Below are 27,076 nucleotides of genomic sequence, written 5' to 3'. Positions count from 1 at the left end.
TATTGTGAAATGTTTGGACGACTCTTTTCGTACCCCTTCAGTTCTCAGCGGCATGGAGAAGTTATCACACTACTACTGTCAAGAACACCCGCTTTATATTTTGCTTTGGTATTAAGAAACTCTATTGTCACTGCTAGTCCCTTAATTCAGTCCGTAATTTCGACTTCATAAACTTAACTGTACCGTTGACGTGCCAAACTGCACTGCAGACAGCTCTCACAACACAATTTTGGGGTTGACGTGAACGATTACGCGCGACGGAAGTTACTCAGTACAGGAATAATACGCCAGGGGCGGTGCTGTACATTCAGTCCTCGTGTAAGAGGGGCTAGGCTGGTTGTTCACTGGAAGCAACTACGTGCGCTTATTAGAACAAACGATTTTTGCCAGTGCGAACAGGACGGAGAGTTTTGCGTCTGCACGGACGCAAAACGTAAATAAGTTGTGAATTTGCGTTTTCCTAGAAAATGAAACCGCAAGCACATTAAGTATTCAGTCCACACGTGCATTCTGGAAAGAGCGTTCTAATAAAGTGTTTTTATTTAACGATGATGTTAAGATAGACCGTTGATGGTTCGCTAGGGGTAAAAGAAAAGGAAACTCCTGAGTTTGCTGATAACTAAACTGGTAAGTGACGATGAAGAAGAGGATAATTTGCTCCACACTTATACGAAGCGCTGAAAAAGAAACAGCAATATGCTTTTGACACTGCGTGAATTAATAATTTAGTTTCCTCGATCTTGAAACGCACCTGTAGTTTTTTGTTATTTGCTTATGAACTTGACCATCTTGCAGCAACCGTTTCACTAGAACGCTGCATGCAACGGATTAGACTCGTTTACAGCTAGTTGGCCTGTCACACTTCACGTAAAGTGCTGGCGCACTACGCATTGTTCTCTATCGGAAAACACCTTCACTATTTTGTCACTGACAAGGAGACGACGCTTTTCATTGGACGCATTACGTACTACGGTGCAACAGTATAGCTCCTATGAAACTTTCTGGCGGATTAAAACTGTGTGCCGGACCGAGACTCGAACTCGGGACCTTTGCCTTTCGCGGGAAAGTGCTCTACCATCTGAGCTACCCAAGCACGACTCACGCCCTGTCCTCACAGCTTTACTTCCGCCAGTACCTCCTCTCCTACCTTCCAAACTTTACAGAAGCTCTCCTGCGAACCTTGCAGGACTAGCACTCCTGAAAGAAAGGATAGTGTGGAGACATGGCTAAGTCACAGCCTGGGGGACGTTTCCAGAATGAGATTGTCACTCTGCAGTGGAGTTTGCGCTCCTAGGAAAACGTCGGGGAACCGGCTTAGGAGACATCGGGGAGAACACGCACAGTCTACGTACCTGAGGAGGTCGCTGTGATGCGCGACACAGGCAAAAAGTAGTTTCTTGTGCTCGTCCGTGTCTGTAACCCGGCGAAGGCGGCGCAGGTTCTCGGCGAGGTAGCGCAGCTGGGCGCACAGCAGCAAATGCAGCCACAGCACGAACAGGTCGAAGAACACGGACAGCAGAATGTTCTGGAGGCCCGCGACGTACTGCAGGCAGTGCACCACCTGCGGAACGACATCTCCACTTTCAGCTACTAGGCCTGGCGCGCCCAACTGCGCGGAGGGAGGTAGAGCTTATGGCGTTCAGAGTGTCCTTGAACACTTGGTGACGCTCACTCATGTGTTTAGCTTTACCCACGTGCCAGAAGTGAAGGTAACAAAACCGCGATCCGCCAGATGAGTGGCGATCTGTCTTCAGTGGTAAAATGGGTGCAAAATCAGAGACTAAAATTGTACTATCTTTTAGAAAGTGTCCTGAGACCAATATACAACGCACAGTTGACCAATAGATGTCACGAGAGGCGGATTTGCCAACATAAAAGGAGGCGGGGAGTAATGTGTTGTCAGTAGACTGTACCTTCGAACGTGGACTAGCCGCTGTATGTCACCTGAGACACAGTTCTATTAGAGACATTTCAACCGTTCTAAAGGTACCCAAGTCGACTGTTGTGATTGTGAAGTGGAAACGCGAAGAAATAATGACATCTAAATCAAGACCAGGCAGACTTCATCTACTAGCCGACAGGGACCGTTAAGTATTGTGGAGGGCAGTTGTAAAAGTTGCATGACATCGAGGAAGGAATCAGTCGCGAGTTCCAAAGTGCTATCAGCAGTCCCCAGGTCGTTATAATTAAATTTTCCCTATTTAACACGTTATAACACGGAAACTAACTACTGTACGAGTACCAAACGTGTAGCATTAGTGTCTAGAGTACGGGCTGCATGATTTCCACGCATCACAGCGCCACCGTCCAGTTCCAACTATGGCAACCAGGTGCCGTGATAAGTCATCATAATTCATAGTCTCACACACCCGACCAGTCGCAGTGCACTTGTTTCCTGCCAACATGAGCTTGGACAATAGGAGCAGGGCATTATTGGTGAAGCTCCATTATCAAAACAACAGTAATGCTGCGGCTGCACTTCGAGAATATCGCCGGCTGAAAGGTTTATGGAAGGGACATCTTTCTGCACCTGCTGCGCCGAGTATGATGAAGTAGTCCGAATCAACTGGAGAACTGGGCGTCGCTCTGGGAAGAGGCCGACGACCGTTTGCACCACAGGTGGTTGATGAAATCGCTGTTGCTATGGCAGACAACGCTGCGTGCAATTCCCGTTCGTCGGGCAGTACTCGTGGTGTGTCGCGACAGTTGAACATCCTATGATCCACTGTACGTAAGGTGCTTCGAACCATTATAAAATTGTATCTGTGCAAGATCCATATTGTGCAGGAGCGTTCGCAACGACGTGTTGACTTCGCCCTACACTTCCTCCCAAGGACTGAGGTTGCCAAAGATTGGCCCTGGACCATTCTATGGACAGAAGAAGCTCATTTTTCTCTGATGGGTGAGATTAAAACACGGAATTGCCGAGAGTGGGGATCTTCACCTCCAGTAACTATGCATGAAGTTCCTCTGGATGGTGAACATATAGCGGTATTGTTTGGCTTTACGATTACGTTCGTTATTGGCTCCTTTTTTGAACAGGCTGGCGTTCAAAGACGTGCACTGTGACTGTCCAGCGCTAATGCGATGTGCTTCGCCAGCATGTCATACCCGCCCTGCAGGAAATGAAATGCCGTGTGGCTAGGGCCTCCCGTCGGGTAGACTATTCGCCTGATGCAAGTCTTTCGAGATGGCGCCACTTCGGCGACCTGCGTGTCGATGGGGATGAAATGATGATAAGCACAACAGAACACCCAGTCCCTGAGCCAGAAAAATCTCCGACCCAGCCGGGAATCGAAGCCGGGCCGTTAGGCATGACATTCCGTCGCACTGACCACTCAGTACCAGGGGCGGACGCCCTACAGGAGAGAGACGCATTTAACTCAATAGTATTCAGGCAAGATGGGGCCCCACCGCACATCGCTCGTGAAGTTAACCTGCTTCTTTGAGATTTTCTGCCGATCGTCTGCAAATGCTTAGCCTGCACGAACACCTGATCTCACTCCCTGTGATTTCTGGTTGTGGGGCTACCTGAAGGACAGTGTTTACCAAGGGAACATTCACACGTTTGCTGATCTGAAGCGCAGCATATTAACAGAGGTAGCCAGCAAACCTAAGGACCTGCTTCGTTCTGCTGAGCAGAATGCAATCCTGCGCTTTCAGACTCTTCTGGGGCGCTGAAGGGCGCCATACCACTAGCCATGCTACAAGCAGTAATCGTAGCGGTATGTAATGGTACGATGTACCGTTGTAGCACATTAAAAGTGTTTCAGTTTATCTGATTCTGCATTATTTCTCTTCACCATGTCCTTGACATTAATGCTACCAAGTTTGGTACTCGTACGGTAATTAGTTTCCGTGTTGTAACGTGTTAAATAGGAAAAGTTTAATTATAATCACCTCGTATTACTGTCCGTAAGGAGTTTAAAAAAAAGAATGGGGTACATACGCCACAGATTCGTGTCGTCATTGCCAAGAGATGCTTGTGGTGGTGCGAAGAGCGACGCCACTGTCCAGTAGACGACTGGAAGCAAGTGATATGGAGTGATAAATCACGCTGTACCTTACGGCAACCCGATGGTAGGGTCTGGGTTTGGCGAATGCCTAGAGAACGTTACCTGCCATCGTCTGCAGTGCCAACAGTGAAGTACAGAGGAAGTAGTGTTACAGTATAGGGGTGTTTTTCGTGGTTAAGTTACATGCGGGAGAATACGAATGCGTTTTACAGCACTGTGTACAGTGTACAGTAGATGAGCAGTTCGAAGACAATGGTTGATTTCATCAGCATGACAGCGCAGCCTGCCATAAGCCAGCATCTGTAAGGCAATGATTTATGGACATTAATGTTCCTGAAATGCGCTAGCCTACAGAGGGGCTCGATGTGAACCCAACTGTACACGTTTGGAATGAGTTAGAGCTTTAACTTCGTTCCGGACCCCATTGTCCAAATCTACTACCTTCGGTATCTTGCCACAGCATATTGTTAGCAGCGGGACAATGTAGTTGAACTACAAGAAATTAGGATTCCAGAACAACTGATAAGTTAGATCTTAGAGGCTGGGAATTTGATGGATGGCAGATAGGTTGGGACAGTGGAAATACTGAATGTTGGGTATACTTCCAAACATCAGAGAGAGAATTCGGATGAATCAAACGTCCCCAGCAGAGGTATGGTTCACTTTACGACAGAGGACGGTCCTTACCCCAGTACATACATAGAATAGGAAAGATACCGCCAGCACTGCCTGACTGTGGTGATTTAGGACCTCCAGAGCATGCAGCGTTCGCGCGCCCATTCCAAGTGGAAGCTAGGAGACATGAATCCCCTCAGAGCGAAATGACATACCTTATTAGGTATGCTTACACATTCCATTTACTGAACATAGTCACGAGTAATATATCTAGGAATGAGCTGAACAAGTTCAGAACAGCTTTTAGAAACATAAATACGCGTATAAGAAACATCAACGGAAGGGAGGGGATGAGTGAGCGGGAATATGCGAATGATGAGGAGGCATGAAAGGACGGCAGTAGTACCGATAGTGAGGAAGAGGCAAACACTGCGTGATGAGTTACATGTTGTGCGGAGTCTGTTAATGATTCAAATGGCTCTGAGCACTATGGGACTTAACATCTGAGGTCATCAGTCCCCTAGAACTTAGAACTACTTAAACCTAACTAACGTAAGGACATCACACACATCCATGCCCGAGGCAGGATTCGAACCTGCGATCGTAGCAGTCGCGTGGTTCCGGACTGAAGTGCCTAGAACCGGTCGGCCACTGCGGCCGGCAGTTTGTTAATAAGAGCGTATTCATCTGCAATTTAGTATTAATATAAATACATTTCTTCCTAGTTATATTAATTTTGATGACTCGAAGTGTTTTCCAAGTCGCTAAAAAACTAGACAATTGATTACACATGGCAGAAGTTAGCATGTTTTCCCACTCAGTGCAGACAAAGCTCAAAGATGTATCGAAGTAGCCGCAATACACAAATAGCTAAAAAAATTGTCATAAGAATTAACACAAAATATTTTAATTCTTTCGCTTTTTGTTTCATTACCTAATTTCGTCTTATTTTCTTTCTAATTACTTACGTTTTCCTTAGATATGTGCTTATTGTTAAGTTTTATTGTATAGTTTAACATCTTCGTATTGCATCGTTAGAGCTAAGAAAAAATGTATCCTATTATGTGGAATATTCTCAGTGTACTGCTGTATGGTATGACATGTTTTAGATACATTGGAGGGCAGGCGTATGAGGACAATGAATATATAAATTAAAATCACTATCGTATCTGGTTTTGGCTCTTAAGGAAAAATGGGCTGCCACTCTTACATAGAACTTCAGACACCTCACTGAAAGTGTCGTCAATAAGAGTTCCAGCTGTCTTAAGGAGAAGGATGGTCACAGCCTTTACTAATGCCCACTAATGGGTATCCAGATATTTTTGATAAGATAGTGTACATCCCACAGAGAGCTCACATTTCTTTTGTCAGTAGTTGCTTGGCCACCACAGGGCTCTGGCCCTTGCAGTGCTACTTCCCTTTCTTTGCTGCAAGTCTACTATTCAGTTGTTCTTCTCCCCTGTCTGCCTTTCTATCGGAGGGTGTCGTTAATGCTTGGATTTCATTTATGATCTTGGATACAATTTTTTTTTTCTTTCTCTCTCTCCCGGTACTTTATACAATATTTCATTCTTCATTACATGGTCTCTATTGCTGAGTTTGACCTACCGTTCCTCTTCCAAATTTCACATAAATGCGGATTGTGTAGTGAAGTCACTCCACCATTTGCGTCCTTCTATCTTAGCATCTTTTCTTTCTGCCAAAACCAATACACGCAAAACCCAACACAATAACCATCCCATTGTAGTAGGACCGTCAAGTACGTGCATGGTAGTAGTCTACTGACCACGCAGGGAACGGACTATTGGTGCCTAAGCAGAAAACTCTCCGCGTATGTCACGTAGTACATGCCCGTTGTGCCCGTGGCATGGGGATCGGGGCGACAGCTATCTGGCCAGGTTGCCGTGGCTGTGGCTGTGTGGCGGCTGTGAGCAGAGCCCCCATTTGGAGTGGGTGGCACCAAGGCGGATTACTCGCAAAAGAAGCGGATCAAACTCTGTTCTGCTGGTGGCTGCACTTCTTCAGCAGTCTCTTCTGAATGAAAGGATTACTGCAATGCAGAAAGATATGACCCCACAATGTTTCTTTCCCTGGCTAAGCAATGGGAGCAATGTAGAGCTAAGAGATAAGAGGAGAAATACTCCCTACAATACTTTGTTTGCTCTAGGACAGACGAGGATTTCTTTATGGCCTCAGAGCCATAATTATTTAGTGAATACCTTGAGAACAGGTCTGAGGAAACAGCAGCTTTTTCGAAAACGAAAAGTGGTTCACTTCTGATTAAAATGGCATCCAATGCTCAGTCACAGACGCTGCTTGCCTGTGACAAGCTGGGTGATATTATTGTAACTATCACCCACCATAAAAGTCTTAATATACCTAACTGTCACCAACAGAGTTCATGCCATCATAAACACACAGTCTATTGATGCCCATTAGTAAGTGTCCAGATACTTTTGATCACACCTGCAAGATTGATGACGAGTTGTAAGACAGTTTGGGGTGTTGGGTGTGCATTTTATGTCCTCTTCAGAAGGGACAAAAGGACAATAAGGTTGATACTGGGGCCCTCATCTTGATCTCTGAAGGCAACTCGGTACCTGAAAAGATCAAGTTGATGGTGTATTTTCCCCCTCCGATGACGTGATTTAAATGCCTGAGATTCATCCATATGGATTGTGGATGTCAGTTGCAAATGACTGCTCTTACTGCCTCTCCCCTCCCCCCCCCCCCATACTCCCTCCCATCTGTGTCAACTGTGGGGAGCATACTACCCCTGATTACTGGGCTGCATCGTCTTTCAGAGAGAAAAGAAAATCCAACAATACAAGATTCTGTACTGACTTGATTCTAAGGAGACCAAGAAGAAATATGACTGTTTGCTTCCTGTGTGTATGACAATGATATATGCTGCGGCTGCTATAATGTTATCCTGTCTCACTACAGTAAAATTCCTGTATATATGGTTCTCGGGCGAGACGTCGGATGTCATAGTGAAAACTCCACAATATTTCATCAGCGCAACTGGCCGACATCTTCAGGTGCGACGAACACACTGATAAGGGAGGTTTTTTTTTCCTTATTGTTATTTAACACCTTACATAAGGTGGGCTGGCAGCAGCACACTACGCTGCTCTTCAGCCACAAGTTTTACAAAGAAAAACAATGGAGACACAGAATATACAGAACAAAGTGGGGGGCAAAGAACAGTAGACACAGTAACGAATAACACGTAGCCGTTCACATGCGAAGACAATGGTTCAAATGGCACTGAGCACTATGGGACTTAACAGCTATGGTCATCAGTCCCCTATAACTTAGAACTACTTAAACCTAGCTAACCTAAGGACATCACACAACACCCAGTCATCACGAGGCAGAGAAAATCCCTGACCCCACCGGGAATCGAACCCGGGAACCCGGGTGTGGGAAGCGAGAACGCTACCGCACGACCACGAGCTGCGGACATGCGAAGACAACTAAAGAAACTGTTGGCACTGCACATGGACACTGATGATGGAGACGACACGTGAACGATGGAGCGTGGGCGGCGAAAAACACTGAGGCACAAACACGATGGCACATACACTAAAACGATGGCGATGATCTCCGGCGTGCGATTATCCACTTAACATGTGCGAGTCTGGGGAACTGCCAAGAGCGGAAGAAGGTGGTGGGGGAGGGAGAGGGGACAGCAGAGATGCCAATGGCAGAGGAGATGGTGGGAGGAATGAAGATATGGGGGTAGGGGAAGCCCGAGGGAGGAAGGGGGAGAAATGGAGGAGAGAGGGAAGGGGGAGAGAAGGGAGAGAGGGTGCCCATAGGAACAAACACAAGAAGTGGGAGGGGAGTATCAAATTTGGTAGGAGGGGTAGATGGAGGAGGGCATCATCAGGGAGGGGGAGCTGGCGGAAGCCACCTTTTGGAGAGGGTAAGGAGAGTGGAGAGATGGAGAGCAGGTGGGACGTGGAAATACAGGCACGGCAGTGGGTGGGGCGGGAGGGACAAGCGGGTGAGGAGGATCGAGTTTATGGGAGGTGTAGAGGATCAGTATCCATTCGAGGAAAAGGAGGAGGTGGGGGAACGGAATAAAGTTGTACAGGATCCGCATGGGGGAGTGGAGACGGATGCGATAGGTGAGGCGAAGACCATGACATTCAAGGATCTGAAGGGATTTGTAAAATGTAGGAGGAGCGGAGATCCAGGCAGGGTGAGCGGATAGGGCCGATGACGGATTTATAGGTGTGGAGGATGGTGGAGGGGTCCAGACACCATGTACAGCCAGAAAGGAGCATGAGGAGACGGAGTCGGGAGCGTGCCTTGGCTTGGATTGTCTGGAGGTGGGGGGTTCAGGAGAGGCGACGGTCAAGGGTGACGCCAAGGTACTTAAGGGCGGGGGTGAGGGCGATAGGACGGCCATAGACTGTGAACCAACGTCCTAAGTACGCCACTTCATTGCAAAAGCCACATCAGACTCAGATAGTTTATCCAATGAGCTACTCCATTTGCGTACCACTTTCCAACAAGATGGATACTGCGAACGGGAGATTCGCCGTGCCTTACACCCAAAGTGGGTTACCCAACGTGAGTATCTGGAAGAAGGCGAAAAACAGAGGGAAATGGTCTTCTTGCCATGCATCGGCGGTGTCTCTTCAAAATTAGGGAGATTATTGAGGAGGTATAAAGTTAAATGTGTCTTTCGTCCGCCGGCAAAACTCAGAGCTCTCTTGGGCTCGTCTAAGGACAGCCTTGGCCTAAGAAGACCCAGTGTTTACGAGATTCCTTGTAGCTGCGGCATGTCGTACATCGGACAAACTTGTCGCACTGTAGAAGAGAGATGTACTAAACACCGACGCTACACTCGTCTTGAGCAACCAGATAAGTCTGCAGCGGCCGAGCATTGTCTCAGTACAGGCCATTTTATGAATTATCAACACACCAAAATTCTCGCACCGACGAGTTCGTACTGGGACAGTGTTATTAAGAAAGCAGTGGAAATACGTAGTTCGACGAATCTTGTAAACAGAGACATGGGCTTTCAGCTCAGTACAGCTTGGGATCCAGCAGTGGCCATATTGAAGTCGCATCGAGCAGAGAGGAGTACTATCGGTCATACGACGGATGACAATTCGCCAGCAACACAAATATTCTGTTGACAACGGGAGGATGGTCACGCGCATATGTAGACGCGCATTTTTGCTTGCGGCTTCCGACAGAGGTCGCTGGGACGGCCGATGGCAGCGCAGAGCAGCAGCGACAGCCTGCACGCGTGTGCCGAAGTCTTTGGTTCTTCATCCTGTAGGTGACGTTGCTGTCCTTCCAGCTATCGGTTATCGTCGCTATTGGCCATCGAATTTGGCGCCTCCATGCATGCGCACTTCCTACCTAAGACTGGCATAAATAGGGGGCTCTGGTCCTGCCTTAGCAGTGTGTTCTTCGCACCTGAAGATGTCGGCCAATTGAGCTGATGAAATATTGTGGAGTTTTCACTATGACATCTGACGTCTCGCCCGAGAACCATATATACAACATGTCCGTCGGGAAACCCTCAAGCAACACAATAAAATTCCTCATCATGGTTCTACGTTGGACCTTTGGGCCCACTTCACTACACCTGTTCCCTTGGTTATTGGATGCCCTCCTGCTAATGCTTCCTCTTACCCACTTTGGGAGTTTTGATTCCCCACCCACTGGGGACATCATTATTCAGCCTCCAGCAGGGGAAGCATCACCCAGCATCTCTCCTCAGGAAGTGGTATCTCTGGATGCTCCCTTCCCAGGATTCTGCTGTGGACCAGCCAGTGGTTGAAGGAGCCACAGGTTGCTGGTTGTAGGCCTTCAGATTCCTCCTCTGGCCCTGAAACTAGGCCAGACAAACCCTCACGAACATCAGAATCATCCAGGGAAAAGAGGACAAAAAAAGAAGATCTCCAAGACATAGGAGGTTCTGGAGGTTTCCACACCACTGGACTCCCCATTTTCTGACTCTGTGCACAATACAGAGTTCCTGGTGGCCCCTGTGGCACTGAAACCTCCCCACACAACCCTATTCAAAACTGATGTGCATCAATAACGTATCCTCACAACCATTAGCAGCAGACGACCCTAGGGCATACCTGCCTCCTTGGCCCCTTCACATTCCCAAAGTATACTGACAGCATGATCCTCCAGTGGAACTGGATATTTTCTCCCAACACCTGCCTGTGCTATTTGTCATATGTATTTTCCCTGCTTTCTGCACTGAACCATGGACCTTGCCGTCGGTGGTTAGGCTTGTGTGCCTCAGCGATACAGATAGCCGTACCGTAGGTGCAACCACAATGGAGGGCTATCTGTTGAGAGGCCAGACGAACGCGTGGTTCCTGAAGAGGGGCAGCAGCCTTTTCAGTAGTTGCAGGGGCAACAGTCTGGATGATTGACAGATCTGGCCTTGTAACACTAACCAAAACGGCCTTACTGTGCTGGTTCTGTGAACGGTTGAAAGCAAGGGGAAACTACAGCCGTATTTTTCCTGAGGGAATGCAGCTTTACTGTATGGTTAATGAAGATGGTGTCCTCTTGGGTAAAATATTCCGGAGGTAAAATAGTACCCCATTCGGATTTCCGGGCGGGGACTACTCAGGAGGACGTTGTTATCAGGAGAAAGAAAACTGGCGTTCTATGGATCGGAGCGTGGAATGTCAGATCCCTTAATCGGGCAGGTAGGTTAGAAAATTTAAAAAGGGAAATGGATAGGTTAAAGTTAGATATAGAAGGAATTAGTGAAGTTCGGTGGCAGGAGGAACAAGACTTTTGGTCAGGCAAATACAGGGTTATAAGTACATAGTCAAATAGGGGTAATGCAGGAGTAGGTTTAATAATGAATAAAAAATAGGAATGCGGGTAAGCTACTACAAACAGCATAGTGAACGCATTATTGTGGCCAAGATAGACACGAAGCCCACGCCTACTACAGTAGTACAAGTTTATATGCCAACTAGCTCTGCAGATGACGAAGAAATTCAAGAAATGTATGATGAAATAAAAGAAATTATTCAGACAGTGAAGGGAGGCGAAAATTTAATAGTCATGGGTGACTGGAATTCGGTAGTAGGAAAAGGGAAGAAGGAAACGTAGTAGGTGAATATGGATTGGGGGTAAGAAATGAAAGAGGAAGCCGCCTGGTAGAATTTTGCACAGAGCACAACTTAATCAAATGATTGAAATGGCTCTGAGCACTATGGGACTTAACTTCTGAGGTCATCAGTCCCCTAGAACTTGGAACTACTTAAACCTAACTAACCTAAGGACATCACACACATCCATGCCCGAGGCAGGATTCGAACCTGCGACCGTAGCGGTCTCGCGGTTCCAGACTGTAGCGCCTAGAACCGCTCGGCCACCCTGGCCGGCAACTTAATCATAGCTAACACTTGGTTCAAGAATCATAAAAGAAGGTTGTATACATGGAAGAACCCTGGAGATACTAAAAGGTATCAGATAGATTATATAATGGTAAGACAGAGATTTAGGAACCAGGTTTTAAATTGTAAGACATTTCCAGGGGCAGATGTGGACTCTGACACAATCTATTGTTTATGAACTGTAGATTAAAACTGAAGAAACTGCAAAAAGGTGGCAATTTAAGGAGATGGGACCTGGATAAACTGACTAAACCAGAGGTTGTACGGAGTTTCAGGGAGAGCGTAAGGGAAGAAATGGCATGAATGGGGAAGGAAATACAGTAGAAGAAGACTGGGTAGCTTTGAGGGATGAAGTGGTGCAGGCAGCAGAGGATCAAGTGGGTAAAAAGACGAGGGCTAGTAGAAATCCTTGGGTAACAGAAGAAATATTGAATTTAATTGATGAAAGGAGAAAATATAAAAATGCAGTAAATGAAGCAGGCAAAAAGGAATACAAACGTGTCAAAAATGAGATCGACAGGAAGTGCAAAATGGCTAAGCAGGGATGGCTAGAGGATAAATGTAAGGATGTAGAGGCTTATCTCACTAGGGGTAAGATAGATACTGCCTACAGGAAAATTAAAGAGAACTTTGGAGAAAAGAGAGCCACTTGTATGAATATCAAGAGCTCAGATGGAAACCCAGTTCTAAGCAAAGAAGGAAAAGCAGAAAGGTGGAAGGAGTATATAGAGGGTCTATACAAGGGCGATGTTCTTGAGGACAATATTATGGAAGTGGAAGAGGATGTAGATGAAGATGAAATGGGAGATATGATACTGCGTGACGAGTTTGACAGAGCAATGAAAGACCTGAGTCGAAACAAGGCCCCGGGAGTAGACAACATTCCATTAGAACTACTGACGGCCTTGGGAGAGCCAGTCCTGACAAAACTCTACCATCTGGTAAGCAAGATGTATGAGACAGGTGAAATTCCCTCAGACTTCAAGAAGAATATAATAATTCCAATCCCAAAGAAAGCAGGTGTTGACAGATGTGAAAATTACCGAACTATCAGTTTAATAAGTCACGGCTACAAAATACTAACACGAATACTTTACAGACGAATGGAAAAACTAGTAGAAGCCGAACTTGGGGAAGATCAGTTTGGATTCCGTAGAAATATTGGAACACGTGAGGCAATACTGACCCTACGGCTTATCTTAGAAGCTAGATTAAGGAAAGGCAAACCTACGTTTCTAGCATTTGTAGACTTAGAGAAAGCTTTTGACAATGTTGACTAGAATACTCTCTTTCAAATTCTGAAGGTGGCAGGGGTAAAATACAGGGAGCGAAAGGGTATTTACAATTTGTATAGAAACTTAACGGCAGTTATAAGAGTTGAGGGGCATGAAAGGGAAGCAGCGGTTGGGAAGGGAGAGAGACAGGGTTATAGCCTCTCCCCGATGTTATTCAATCTGTATATTGAGCAAGCAGTGAAGGAAACAAGAGAAAAATTCGGAGTAGGTATTAAAATCCATGGAGAAGAAATAAAAACTTTGAGGTTCGCCGATTACATTGTAATTCTGTCAGAGACAGCAAAGGACTTGGAAGAGCAGTTGAATGGAATGGATAGTGTCTTGAAGGAGGATATTGATGAACATCAGCAAAAGCAAAACGAGGATAATGGAATGTAGTCGAATTAAGTCGGGTGATGTTGAGGGTTTTAGATTAGGAAATGAGGGACTTAAAGTAGTAAAGGAGTTTTGCTATTTGGGGAGCAAAATAACTGATGATGGTGAAAGTAGAGAGGATATAAAATGTAGACTGGCAATGGCAAGGAAAGCGTTTCTGAAGAAGAGAAATTTGTTAACATCGAGTATAGATTTAAGTGTCAGGAAGTCGTTTCTGAAAGTATTTGTATGGAGTGTAGCCATGTATGGAAGTTAAACATGGACGATAAATAGTTTGGATAAGAAGAGAATAGAAGCTTTCGAAATGTGGTGCTACAGAAGAATGCTGAAGATTAGGTGGGTAGATCACATAACTAATGAGGAGGTATTGAATAGAATTGGGGAGAAGAGGAACTTGTGGCACAACTTGACTAAAAGAAGGGATCGGTTCGTAGGACATGTTCTGAGGCATCAAGGGATCACCAATTTAGTACTGGAGGGCAGCGTGGAGGGTAAAAATCGTAGAGGGAGACCAAGAGATGACTACACTAAGCAGATCCAAAAGGATGTAGGTTGCAGTAGGTACTGGTAGATGAAGAAGCTTGCACAGGATAGAGTAGCATGGAGAGCTGCATCAAACCAGTCTCAGAACTGAAGACCACAACAACAACAACTGACAGCATGATCCTCCAGTGGAACTGGATCTTTTTTTCCCCAACACCTGCCTGTGCTATATCTTATATGTATTTTCCCTGCTTTCTGCATTGTGCTGCAGGGAACTTGGCTCTCAGTGTTTTAAACTCCTACCCTCCATAGCTATTTGGGCTGCTTTATTAATCGAGCTGTCTATGGTAGAACGTTGGGTGGAGTTTTCATGCACATCCTGGAGTCTGTCTACAGCAAACACTTGCCACTTACTACAAATTTGAAGCTGTGGCTGTTCGTGTAAGGATGTTTCTGGATTTTACCACCTGTAATGTGTATCTCCCTTCTGATGGCAAACTGTCTCAAACTACATAGTCTGCACTGATTTCTCAGCTCCCACCACACTTCTTCATTTTGACTGACTGTAATGTCCACAACCCTTTGTGAGGTGTAACTATGACCACTGGCCACAGTAAAGCTAACGAAACTTTGGTCACAGAGATTGATCTTTGTCTCTTGAATACAGGTGCTCCCACTTTTGTCTAGCATTTGGATGTTATTCAGCCATTGATCTTGGCATTTGCATCTCTAGCCTTCTCCCCTCCATCCTGTGGAAACTTCATGGTGGCCTATGTGACAGTGATCATCTTCTGATTGTCATGTCCCTCCCTTACCATCACTCACCTGGACATCTACCCATATAGGCTCTCAACAGTGGTAACTGGAATGCTTTTGCCTCTGCTGTCATCCTAAGCACTCATCACATGGAGGTATAGATGTGGTTGCCCAGAGCACAACTGCAGCCATTCTGTCGGCCATAGACTTAGCGAACCCTTGTTCCTTGGGATCCCCCCACTGGAAGATGGTACTTGGTGGACTTCAGAAACCGATGGACTCTCCAAAAACATAAGGCACATACATCAACAGAGCACTTCATTGCCTTTAAATGGCACTGTGCCCAGGTCTGCCATCTAATAAGACGACAGAAACTAGAGTGCTGGGAATTGTAGGTTACTACCATCGGATTGCAGCCGGCCAGCGTGGCCGAGCGGTTAAAGGCTCTACAGTCTGGAACCGCACAACCGCTACGGTCGCAGGTTCGAATCCTGCCTCGGGCATGGACGTGAGTGATGTCCTTATGTTAGTTAGGTTTAAGTAGTTCTAAGTTCTAGGGGACTTATGACCACAGCAGTTGAGTGCCATAGTGCTCAGAGCCATTTGAATCATCGGATTGCATGCCCGTTCTTCGCAGATCTGGGCAAATGTTTGATGTATCTGTGGACGCCAGTATACCACAGGTGCACCTGATGCCTCCCTGAATGGTATTGTCTGCACTGACTCAGATGCGGTCGCTGAATACGTTGCTATGAATTATGCTAGAGCCTCTGCATCTGAGAATTATCAACTTGCATTTTGTGTTTTCAAACAGAGGGTGGAGCAAGTTCATTTACCTTTCACTATACATCACAGAGAACCATATAATACTCTGTTCAGTGAGTAAGAACTCCTCAGTGCCCTATACCTTTGTTCTGACAGGGATCCAGAGCCAGACCAATCCACAGCCAAATGCTCCATACCTATTGCTGGACTTCGAATGTCATGTTCTACCCATTTCCAACAATATCTGGAGCAATGGCGTGACAATGTGATAGTCCCAGTACTGAAACCAGGTAAATATCACCTTCAGATGGACAGCTGTCGTCCAGCTAGTCTCAATAATGTTCTTTGCAAATTGCTCCAGCATATGGTGAGCCAGAGGCTGTGTTGGTACCCTGAGTCTTGGGTTCCTTTGGCTCCATACCAGGGCAGTTTCCGCCAAGGTCATACTACTGCTAACAATCTGGTCTGCCTGGAGTCTACTATCCATTCAGCTTTTGTCCAGCGCCAACACTTTATCACCATTTTCTTCGACTTGCAAAAGGTTTATGACACCACATAGTGTCATCACATCCTTGTTACCCTACATGAGTGGAGTCTCTGGGGCCCATTCCCAGGTTTTGTCCAGAACTTCTTGTCATACCGGTTTCCTGCAGTGTCCCCCTCCCCCCCCCCCCCCAATAAAAGAGAATGGGGTCGCACATTGTTCTGTATTGGATGTGCTCCTTTCTATAGTGGCTATTAAATATCTAGCTGCAGTTGTGGGGCCTACAGTGTCACCTTCCCTGTATGGTAACTATTTTTGCATTTACTGTTGCTCGTTCACTGTGGTTATTGCTAAATGTTGACTGCAGAGTGCTGCACTAAAGGCCTAGTCCTGAGCTCTCACCCATGGCTTCCAGGCTTTAGCCACCAAGACGTGCATCATGTATTTCTGTCACTGTCCATCCACAGCTAGAAACCTTTCTCAACGATCAGCTGCTCAGTGTGCTGGAGTCTTATCCCTTTTTGGGGCTGGTCTTCTATGCCCATTTGATGTGGATTCACCATCTTCACCAGCTTAAGCAAACATACTGGTCACACCTAAATACTCTTCGTTGCCTCAGTAACACCAGCTGGGGTGCAGATCGCTATACACTTTTGTGGCTTCACAAAGCTCTGATCCTGTCTCATTTTGATATGAGAGTCTGGCACATGGCTCAGCATCGCTTCGAGCACTGCAGTTGCTGGACGCAATACACTATGGTGGGGTCTGATTGCGGCAGATGCCTTTCGGACCAGCTTTGTGAACAGTCCACTCATATGGGCTGGGGTCCTTTCACTACACTACAGTAGACAACAACGCTGCTCAGCTAGGTGATACACATTCGCTGCTCCCCTGAGCATCTGAACTACTATTATCTGTGCTGGTGGGGAGATCCACCTCCCACAACAGAGCCTCACACCTAGAGTTGCGATGGCAGCGTTACAGTTAAGTAAATACAACTAGAGAATCACCAGTAACCACTCGTACTGCTGTGTCTTCCACACAACGCACTCAACCTTGGCTTGCTACGTTGGTAGTAGTGTCCAGAAGGCGTCGGTGATGGAGGTCAGGCAGGAGTCCATACAATGATAAAAAATCCGCTCCAAGTATAGGGTGCGTCACATCTGCTACGATAAATTGCCATTCAAATTTGCACCGCAGGTCCAAGTTCAAAACTAATGTGACACGACCATACGTTGTTATTGTCGAACCACTGGCCGCGAAAAGGTGGCAGTCATCACATTTGCGACGTGGCAGACAGGCAGATGGATAGACTGACACTCAACACCCGTGTCTACCAAGTACTGTAACTTTGTGCTATGTTCCGCTACAAACAGTCGACGGCTGCCGTCTGGAGAGCCAATGGCCGTCATCACTGCCTTCCTGCTGAATTTCCCTGTTCACACAACATTTTACACTTTCGTGCCTCAGAACCATACCGTCGGTGATACCAACAGATTCTTGTTGACGAAGGTGAGCGGCTGCGCTTACCTGGTGAGCGGTGGCTACGAGATCGGCGGCTGGTAGTCTGGGTCCGTAATGCAGCTACTTGCGGGGTGAGCTCGGCAACCTGTGCTTGTAGCTCGGCAAGATTAAGTGCCCGAGGTTGTGATCAAACTGTTGCGACGCATGCGGATGGATACATTTCCGCTATGCTATCCGCGGTTTGCGCGAGTACATCCTGATCGCCGGCACACACTGTTAATATTTTCTGCGAGTCGGGTGGCAGGCGCGATAGCCAAATATTCCGCAAAATGTCATCACTGACCACGTTGCTCGCTAATGTACGCAGTCGGCGTAGTAGCTGCGATGGTGTGCGATCGCCTAGCTCCTCTGTGCGGAGTAGCTTCTCCAATCTCTTCGCCTTGGACCGCGAGAGCCGGGTAATCAGAGCGTTCTTGATGGTTGTGCAACGATCAGTACTCGGTGGTGACTTCTGTTGCCATATCTTCATTGAGTGCAGCAACTACATATCTGTACTTCGTTTCGTCTGCGGTGGTGTCCGGTAGCACAAATTGACTTTCTACTTGAGCAAACCACAGAACGGGATTCTGTTGCCAAAACGGTGGCGGTTTTACTGCCACGCGATTAATTACTGTGCCAGCAGACACTTCTGCAGTTGGTGGTGGATCTGCCATCGTGAGTTACGATGAAATGGAACACAGAAGATGCGCGACGCGGCTTACGCGGATGTTCATATTTAACGCGAGGCGGCACGATACGGAGCGTTAGTGATCTTCGAATTTCACGTTAGTGACCGTCGGACATCCCGTCGGGGTCACCACTACATGCTCGACCGCGCCGCTTGACACCCCAGAAACTGAAGATGGTTAAGCAGGAATTCTCCTACATGCTAGCACAAGGAATCTACCACCCATCGAGCAGTAGTTGGTCATCTCCTCTACACGTGGTACCAAACAAGAATAACGGATGGCGTCCATGCGGCGATTACAGACATCTCAATGCCAGAACCATTTCAGATCTTTATCCAGTCCCGCAACAGCAGTTTGCATGCAGTGTCCCTGCTCTGAAGTCCAACTTCCGCCACTATCGCCATTTGCCAGAGAACAATCAGATATGTCTAGATGGTGTGTTTTCTGCCCTCGGATCTACACTCCTGGAAATTGAAATAAGAACACCGTGAATTAATTGTCCCGGGAAGGGGAAACTTTATCGACACATTCCTGGGGTCAGATAGATCACATGATCACACTGACAGAACCACAGGCACATAGACACAGGCAACAGAGCATGCACAATGTCGGCACTAGTACAGTGTATATCCACCTTTCGCAGCAATGCAGGCTTCTATTCTCCCATGGAGACGATCGTAGAGATGCTGGATGTAGTCCTGTGGAACGGCTTGCCATGCCATTTCCACCTGGCGCCTCAGTTGGACCAGCGTTCGTGCTGGACGTGCAGACCGCGTGAGACGACGCTTCATCCAGTCCCAAACATGCTCAATGGGGGACAGATCCGGAGATCTTGCTGGCCAGGGTAGTTGACTTACACCTTCTAGAGCATGTTGGGTGGCACGGGATACATGCGGACGTGCATTGTCCTGTTGGAACAGCAAGTTCCCTTGCCGGTCTAGGAATGGTAGAACGATGGGTTCAATGACGGTTTGGATGTACCGTGCACTATTCAGTGTCCCCTCCACCAGTGGTGTACGGCCAGTGTAGGAGATCGCTCCCCACACCATGTGCCGGGTGTTGGCCCTGTGTGCCTCGGTCGTATGCAGTCCTGATTGTGGCGCTCACCTGCACGGCGCCAAACACGCATACGACCATCATTGGCACCAAGGCAGAAGCGACTCTCATCGCTGAAGACGACACGTCTCCATTCGTCCCTCCATTCACGCCTGTCGCGACACCACTGGAGGCGGGCTGCACGATGTTGGGGCGTGAGCGGAAGACGGCCTAACGGTGTGCGGGACCGTAGCCCAGCTTCATGGAGACGGTTGGGAATGGTCCTCGCCGATACCCCAGGAGCAACAGTGTCCCTAATTTGCTGGGAAGTGGCGGTGCGGTCCCCTACGGCACTGCGTAGGATCCTACGGTCTTGGCGTGCATCCGTGCGTCACTGCGGTCCGGTCCCAGGTCGACGGGCACGTGCACCTTCCGCCGACCACTGGCGACAACATCGATGTACTGTGGAGACCTCACGCCCCACGTGTTGAGCAATTCGGCGGTACGTCCACCCGGCCCCCCGCATGCCCACTATACGCCCTCGCTCAAAGTCCGTCAACTGCACATACGGTTCACGTCCACGCTGTCGTGGCATGCTACCAGTGTTAAAGACTGCGATGGAGCTCCGTATGCCACGGCAAACTGGCTGACACTGACGGCGGCGGTGCACAAATGCTGCGCAGCTAGCGCCATTCGACGGCCAACACCGCGGTTCCTGGTGTGTCCGCTGTGCCGTGCGTGTGATCATTGCTTGTACAGCCCTCTCGCAGTGTCCGGAGCAAGTATGGTGGGTCTGACACACAGGTGTCAATGTGTTCTTTTTTCCATTTCCAGATCGAAATACCCATCAAGATGGACAACCAGTAGTCTTTATCTGGATCCCACATCATGTTGGTATCCCAGGAAACAAAGTGCTGACTGGTTGGCCAAGTTTCCCACGAGGATGCTGACGTTGGAGATGGGGATACCGAAACTGGACCTTTGGTCGACTGTATGTTGTCAATTGTTGGACACTTGGAACAAGGGTTGGCGTGCTCTGGTTTATCCAAACTAAATGTGAGCAATAAAGGAGACCACAACTATGCAGTTGTCTTTGCTTTGTGTTCCTTTCAGGGAATCTACCATTCTCTGTAAGCTTCACATTGACCACAATTGGCTGACCTACGTCCACATCCTGAGACGTAAGGATCAATCCCACTCTGAGTGTGGTGCCCAACTGATGGTGGCCCACAGCCTACAGATCTGCTCCAAGTTCGCTGCCTTATGGCAAACCTTAAACTTGCTGACACACTGCCTCTGATGCTAGCGGACTACTCTAAAGTGGCTGATCTGGCTTTACGTTTAATCATGAAGGTGGTTTATACTCCTCTTTGAGAGGAGGGATGTCCCATTGCGTGATCCACCCATAGGGCTTGGGGCTGCCCTTGCTCAGCGATCCATCCGGCCCTTGCCTTCCCACCTTTTCAGTTTCTCTTATTCTTTTGCGTCATTTGTTTAGTATTTCTATGTCATTGTTCTGTTTCCTGAGATTTTAACAACCTGTCCATATTTCTAGTTTTCTTGAGAATAGTGGAGGTGAGGAAACGCTGGTCAGGTGCAGAGGGTGGGTGTCCCATCGCCTAAAATCTCCTGGGGGCCTTCATCAGCTTTCTGGATGGATTTGTCTTCTGTGTTCTTCCCCTTTAGGACTCTTTTTAGCTTGACGTATGTAGGATGGAGGGACTGATGACGTAGTAGTTTGATTCATTTATCGCCGTCAATCGAATCCACTTAGTGTACGTCGTAGGGTCAGCATGCAGTGTGTGTTCCTACTTTTTTCGGAGCCCAAACTGAGTTTCCTCTAGGTCAGCTTCTATTAGTCTTACCACTCTTCTACAAGTATTTCGTAATACTACTTTCCAGTCACGATTTATTGAGCAGATAGTTCGGTAATATTCTCAATTACCAACACCTCCCTTCTTTGGAACTGTGACTATTACATTCTTCTCGAAGTGTGAGGCTAGTATTATTTGATTAACAGAATTATTACGGATAGCTTCATGTGCCATTAGCAGAAATACAGGAACCAACCTAGTTTACTTACGTGTCGTAGTGGCGGCAGGCTGGCGTCGAACAGATAGAGAGCGTCGAAAGGCAGCGAGTTGTCACCGATGATGAGGGGGACGAGGCACCAGTGTGTGACGCCGTACACGCACACCCACAGCCAGAAGGCAGTCGCCCACATGCTCAGGCGGCGACACTCGCTCAGCTGTTGCTGGAGCCTCGCCACGGCTGCCTGCCGCATTGTGATACCACAGCACATGAAGAGGAAAAGAATTTATTTTTATGTGAGGGGGAGCCTGTCCGCAGCTGAGAAAATGCACGTGACAGGAATGTGGCAGCCAGTCGGATGTGCATTGTGACAAAAGCATGGATCCAGTGTTCGTTCTGGGGTGGACGGATTACAGTTTGTTACGGTCTATCCCTCGCCACTAAAAAATTTAACTAGCCATCACCCTCACCTTTAATGAGCAATATATGCCTACGACTATAAAATAATAATAATAATAATACTTGTATGCTCTATGTGTAAACGGACGGACGGATCTCTGACGCCGATTTCGTTTAGGGCCACATTTACAACTTGCGCGCGTGGGTTCGGAGTGCACTGGATGCACCCGTGGTATAAGGGCAGTCCGTTATGAGACGCTTACTCTGCCCTCACGGGATGGTGGCGTCGGGCTCGTCAATGTCCGTATGCGAGCTGCAGCCTTGTTCATGAGTACCAGGAGAAAACAGTGGATGGGCCAGGGTACATCTCTAACACGCAGCTTGCTTGAGGTCCTCCTACCTGCTTCCACCTCACCACCGGTGTCTGTCGGCCATATCGTGCCTCATTTGTCCCATATTTCGACCTTTTTTGTCGACTACAGTTACATACATACCAGTCTCCCAGATACGCGCCCACACAGGACTAAGGATTTTTACAGCCTGCTGCTGCGCTGTGTTCCCCGGAATGTGATGGATACCAAACATCCCTCCATCCAGTGGCCCATAGTGTGGACTACCGTCCACCAGCCCTTCCTCCCTACGAACGTCCGGGCACTGTGGTATCACATAGTCAACAGGAAATTTGCCACGAAGCAGCGACTGCACAACATTGGCTTGTCAGAATCCCCTCTTTGTCTCCTTTGCCAGCAACTGGACACTGATGAACACCGCCTGACATGCGCCTCATCGCAAGACGTACGGCGCTTCGTGCAGCAAATCATTGCCTGCTATCTCCGGGTGCCACCAGACACAATCGAACCTCGAATGTTTCTATACCCGGAGGACAGACATTTTCCCGCTGCCAAATGTCATGATATTACGTTGGTTAAAGGGTGGTTGGTCGCTTATCTCTTTCATGAGGGACCTAAATCCCTCCTCGACTTCTGGACCTATTTACGAACAGCCCATGCAGCTCTCTAAAACACGCCACGTTACCGAACATTATTTTTTTGTTTTAAAAAAAGAAAAATCTTTATTTACCATCAACAATAATTATACATCCAACCCACCTCCTTATTTGATTAGTGGGTCTTACTTGCTACTGTTAGTTACAATTAGCAGCTAATTCTATTATATATTAAGTTGTGAGCTACAGCTATGTTAGTTTGAATGGGCAGTTGTACAATTTATTTTAACTTCTAAGTTCTTAGCTAAACCTACATTCTACTTCCTGCAGCGTCACAGGTGTGTCAGCAATGTACAAACCTACTGTATTGCCTTGCCCATCGAGCTAATCCCGATGGGCGTGCCCCTGACACTGGGCTGGCCAGGATGTAAATCGCTGCAGGTTCCTAAATCTAGATTTCTAATCTAATTCCTACTAACTAGTTCTAACCTACATCATCTCCAGTGTATTGTCAATTCCGGGTTATTCATATTCCCCACCCCCTCTAATCCCGCGCATGGCGGATTCCAGACTAAGGGTTGGCCTATCCACGCGCAGGCGGAATGGGAGTAGGGAACATTAGTCATAATCGGTGCTATTTAGTCTTGTTCCCTCATGTATTCCCTCAATACCTTCTGTGATACCTCGTTGGCAAGTCTATTTATTATTTGGAAGGTGTCTTCTTGTCTTATTAGGTTGTAAGTGTTATGGTCAGGTAGTTGGTCCCGTAGTGTAGAGGCAACATCATTGAAGAGGGGGCACTCGTAAATCACATGATCGGGAGTGCCCTCCGGTTCACCACATTCACACGCGAGTGTGGCCCTTTTCCCAAACCGGCATAGGTATGCCGGGTAAGGTCCATGTCCAGTGAGAAAATGGATTAGCGCTCTGGTGGGTACGAAGTACTTCATTTTTAGCCGTTCCCTAATACTTGGTATCATCTCATGTGTCCTGCGCCCTGTTCCATTCGCATCCCACAGTTCTTGCCATAATTGTACTCCTCTTTGCCGAATCTCACCCTTGTCCCTTGCCCCAATACCTAAGATCTCCTCTATTTTTGTTATATTTCCCTTTTTAATCCAGAACCATGCAGCTTGCTCCCTAATTTTGATGTCCAGGGGGCAAAGCCCCATTATGACTAGTAGTGCTCCCCCTGGTGTTGTTCTATAAGCACCTACCGATGTAAGAATCATGCTCCTTTGAACCCTTCTCACTGTCATGGCGGGCACCACCCTCCTGAGCCTGTGTGCCCAGACTCCCGAGCCGTAACCCACTATCGATGTTAATATACTGTTGTGATAAAGTTTTATAAGATGTGGTGGAAGGTGAAATCTTCTGTGTCCTATGGATATGAGGTTATTCAGTGTTTGGAGGGCTTTCTGGGTTACGGTTTCAATGTGTTTCCCAAAATTCCACTTCTCATCAATGATGATGCCCAAGTATCGTGCGTCACGTCTCCGAAGAACCGGCGAGCGGTTGATTCGTACAGTCGGGTTACGGATTAGTTGTCCCTTCAATAGTAGATAGGTGGACTTACTTGGTGACACCGTCATTTTGGTGTTTTGGCACCATAGTTGTAGCTTGCTTAAAGCACTCTCTATTTTAGGTTCAATGTCTTCGCGGCTACGGCCGCCGACCAGCAGGAGGAGGTCATCTGCATAGGCTATCACCTCTAGCACTTCTTCACTTTGTTGTAGTGTGTCTAATAAAGGCTCCATATGGATGTCCCAAAACAGGGGCCCTAGCACGGAACCCTGAGGACAACCCTTTGTTATAACTTTTCCAACTCTCTTGCTAGAAGATGATAGCCAGACCTCCCGTTCCTCACAATAGCTCCTCAGACAACCATATAGCAGCCCTGGGCACTCCTTCTCCCGCAAGCAGGAGAAGAGCGAAGGCCACCACAGGTTGTCGAAGGCGCCACTGATGTCAACCATAATGCCCACCACGTACTTATGTGGGGTAGAGCCACAGACCTCAGCAGCCAGGGCGATCGCATCAGATGTCGATCGCCCAGACCTGAAGCCGAATTGCCTGTCGCTCACCCCACGCAGCACTCTATGTGCAGCCAGTCTGTCAGCAAGTAGCTTTTCTAATATTTTCCCTAATATGTTGATTAGACAGATTGGTCTATAGGATTTTACGTTTGTAGGATCTTTATCTAATCCTTTCCGAATGATGACTACGTTTGCGGACTTCCACACCCTTGGAATTTTTTGCTGTATCAGACACTCATTATATAAGTGAGTGAGTGGTGCAGTCAGCTGGGGAGCTAGGAACTGCACCACCTCAGCTACAATGCCGTCTGGCCCGGGAGCTTTGCCCCTTTTAAGTGATTTTATGTGGGCAGCCACCTCTTCCTCCGAGAAAGGGTAGACTGCCGTATTGTTGGTGTATTCATTAAGATTGTCTCGTCTTAGTTGTTGTTGCTGAACAGATTCCCCATCCGCGCTATCGTCAGGCAGCAGGGACCGGAGGAGGACCTCAGCAGTTTCCTGCCAGGATTCCGTCATCCTGTCCCCGTGCCTGACTGTTGATAATTTCAGTGGAGAGCGGATCTTTTCTCGTACTAATTTATACGGTGTACCCCAGGGGTCCAATGCCAATTGGCTCTGGACGAAATTTTCCCAGCTTTGTATCCTAACAGCCTGGAGTTCTTTCTGAAAACGAAGTTTAGCCTCCCGATACTGCATCAGCCATCTTTGCCGTTCTGGCCAGACGACACTGCGCTGGTAATACCTTCTCAGCCTTCTAACAGACCGGCGCATATTCTCTAGTTCGGGCGACCATGGCGATGGAGAGGCTGCAATGGCCCTCCTCCTGGTTGGTACGGCAGCTTTCACCGCGCTGGTTATTGCATTGGTCAGTTCTTCCGCTCGGTCGTTTACGTCAATGTCAAAGTCTGCTTCACCCTCTGGCAAGGCAGGAATGACGCACTCCGGCTAGTCGTTCCCAATCGGCCCTTCTGTAATTAAACTGCATCTCCCACCCCATGGCCCAGCAGGACCCCCTTCCACCTACAATGAATGTAATTAGGTTGTGGTCACTTGTAGTGGCGTTTTCTTCCACTTTCCACTCTTGTATTGTGTTAATTACATTGGGGGTGGCTAAGGTTATACCAATATTCGTACCTGGTCCTCCTCCCGCCGCATAGGTTGGAGGATTACCAGGTTTGTTGGCTATCACTAGTTGTGATGCCATGATAAAATCCTCTACTTTCTCTCCATTGGTGTCCCTTGTGCTGCTGTGCCACAGGGGGATTTTGCATTTATGTCAGCCATAATTATCATCCTTCGTCCCTGCAACGCCGTGGTTACTGTTGTCAGATGGTCAAGATGCGTTTCAATGTTATCTCCGTACTGAAAGTACATGTTAATTAATATGATTCTTTCACGGGGAGATAGCAACTCCACGACATTGCAGTGACTATTAGTGAACTGTGATAATGTAGTCACTTTCAGGGCTTTGTTCGTGATAATTATTGCCGCTTTCGGATTATCTCCTTGGCTGATTACCTGCCACGTAGCGGCTGTAAATGTAATTTTTCCGTCCAGGGAGTACGGCTCTTGTAGACAGAGCACATGCAGCCTCCTCTCCTCCACTTCCCTTCGCAGCTCCTGCATTACAAGTCGACTGTTGTGTGTGTTAAGTTGGCCAATGGTAATTTTTGTCATCTACGGAAAGTATGTATGTATGTGGTCTTCTGGTCAAGTCTTGTTCCAGTCATACGTAATACGTCCATTAGCCAGAACTGACTGTTCATAAATGTCGTTTAGGTCAAACTTTTCTCTACGTCTCTCGAACACTTTCTTTAGTAAGTCTCGCAGGGCTCCGAAGTCAGTGGGGAGATTCACTGACTTAAGCTGTATTCTGTCTACAGCCTCCATTACCGAGAAGGTGACTCTTCTTCCATATTCGTGCCCTACGCGGACCACATGTCGTAAGGCAGTGGTCAAGGTAGCCGGCTGCTCCAATCTCGCCAGGTGCATGGTGAACTCTAAGTTTGGAAACATCCGAACCGGATCTATTGGCGGTAGTCTTACCACTGGGGTGTCTAGAGAGCTTTTATTGTGGTGTCTTGCACAGGCTTTTGTACCTTCTGATTACTATCATTTGCTGAGACCTCAGGCCCAGGATGCCTTTGCCGTTGCTGATGTTTGGTCGGCTTCACTTCCCTGCTGAGAGAGGAGGGAGTAGCCATAGGGATAGTTTCTGTCTGGATACATTTATCTATTTTTGGTG

General features: G+C 47.6%; 1 protein-coding gene across 1 annotated transcript in view; it reads right to left on the bottom strand.

The window, feature by feature from the left end:
* The window catches only part of LOC124798965, a 99,769-nt gene that overhangs the window by 27,625 nt on the left and 45,068 nt on the right, over positions 1–27,076 (bottom strand). Inside the window, exons 3-4 of the mRNA XM_047262500.1 lie at positions 21,503–21,694; positions 1,353–1,561 (exon numbers count right to left, since the gene is read on the bottom strand). Of these exons, the coding sequence (XP_047118456.1) occupies positions 1,353–1,561; positions 21,503–21,694 (401 nt within the window). The remainder of the gene's footprint in view (positions 1–1,352; positions 1,562–21,502; positions 21,695–27,076) is intronic.

The sequence above is a fragment of the Schistocerca piceifrons genome, chromosome 5 (genome assembly GCF_021461385.2).
Source record: "Schistocerca piceifrons isolate TAMUIC-IGC-003096 chromosome 5, iqSchPice1.1, whole genome shotgun sequence".
Lineage (NCBI taxonomy): Eukaryota > Metazoa > Arthropoda > Insecta > Orthoptera > Acrididae > Schistocerca > Schistocerca piceifrons.
This window is presented reverse-complemented; position numbering and strand designations above follow the sequence as displayed.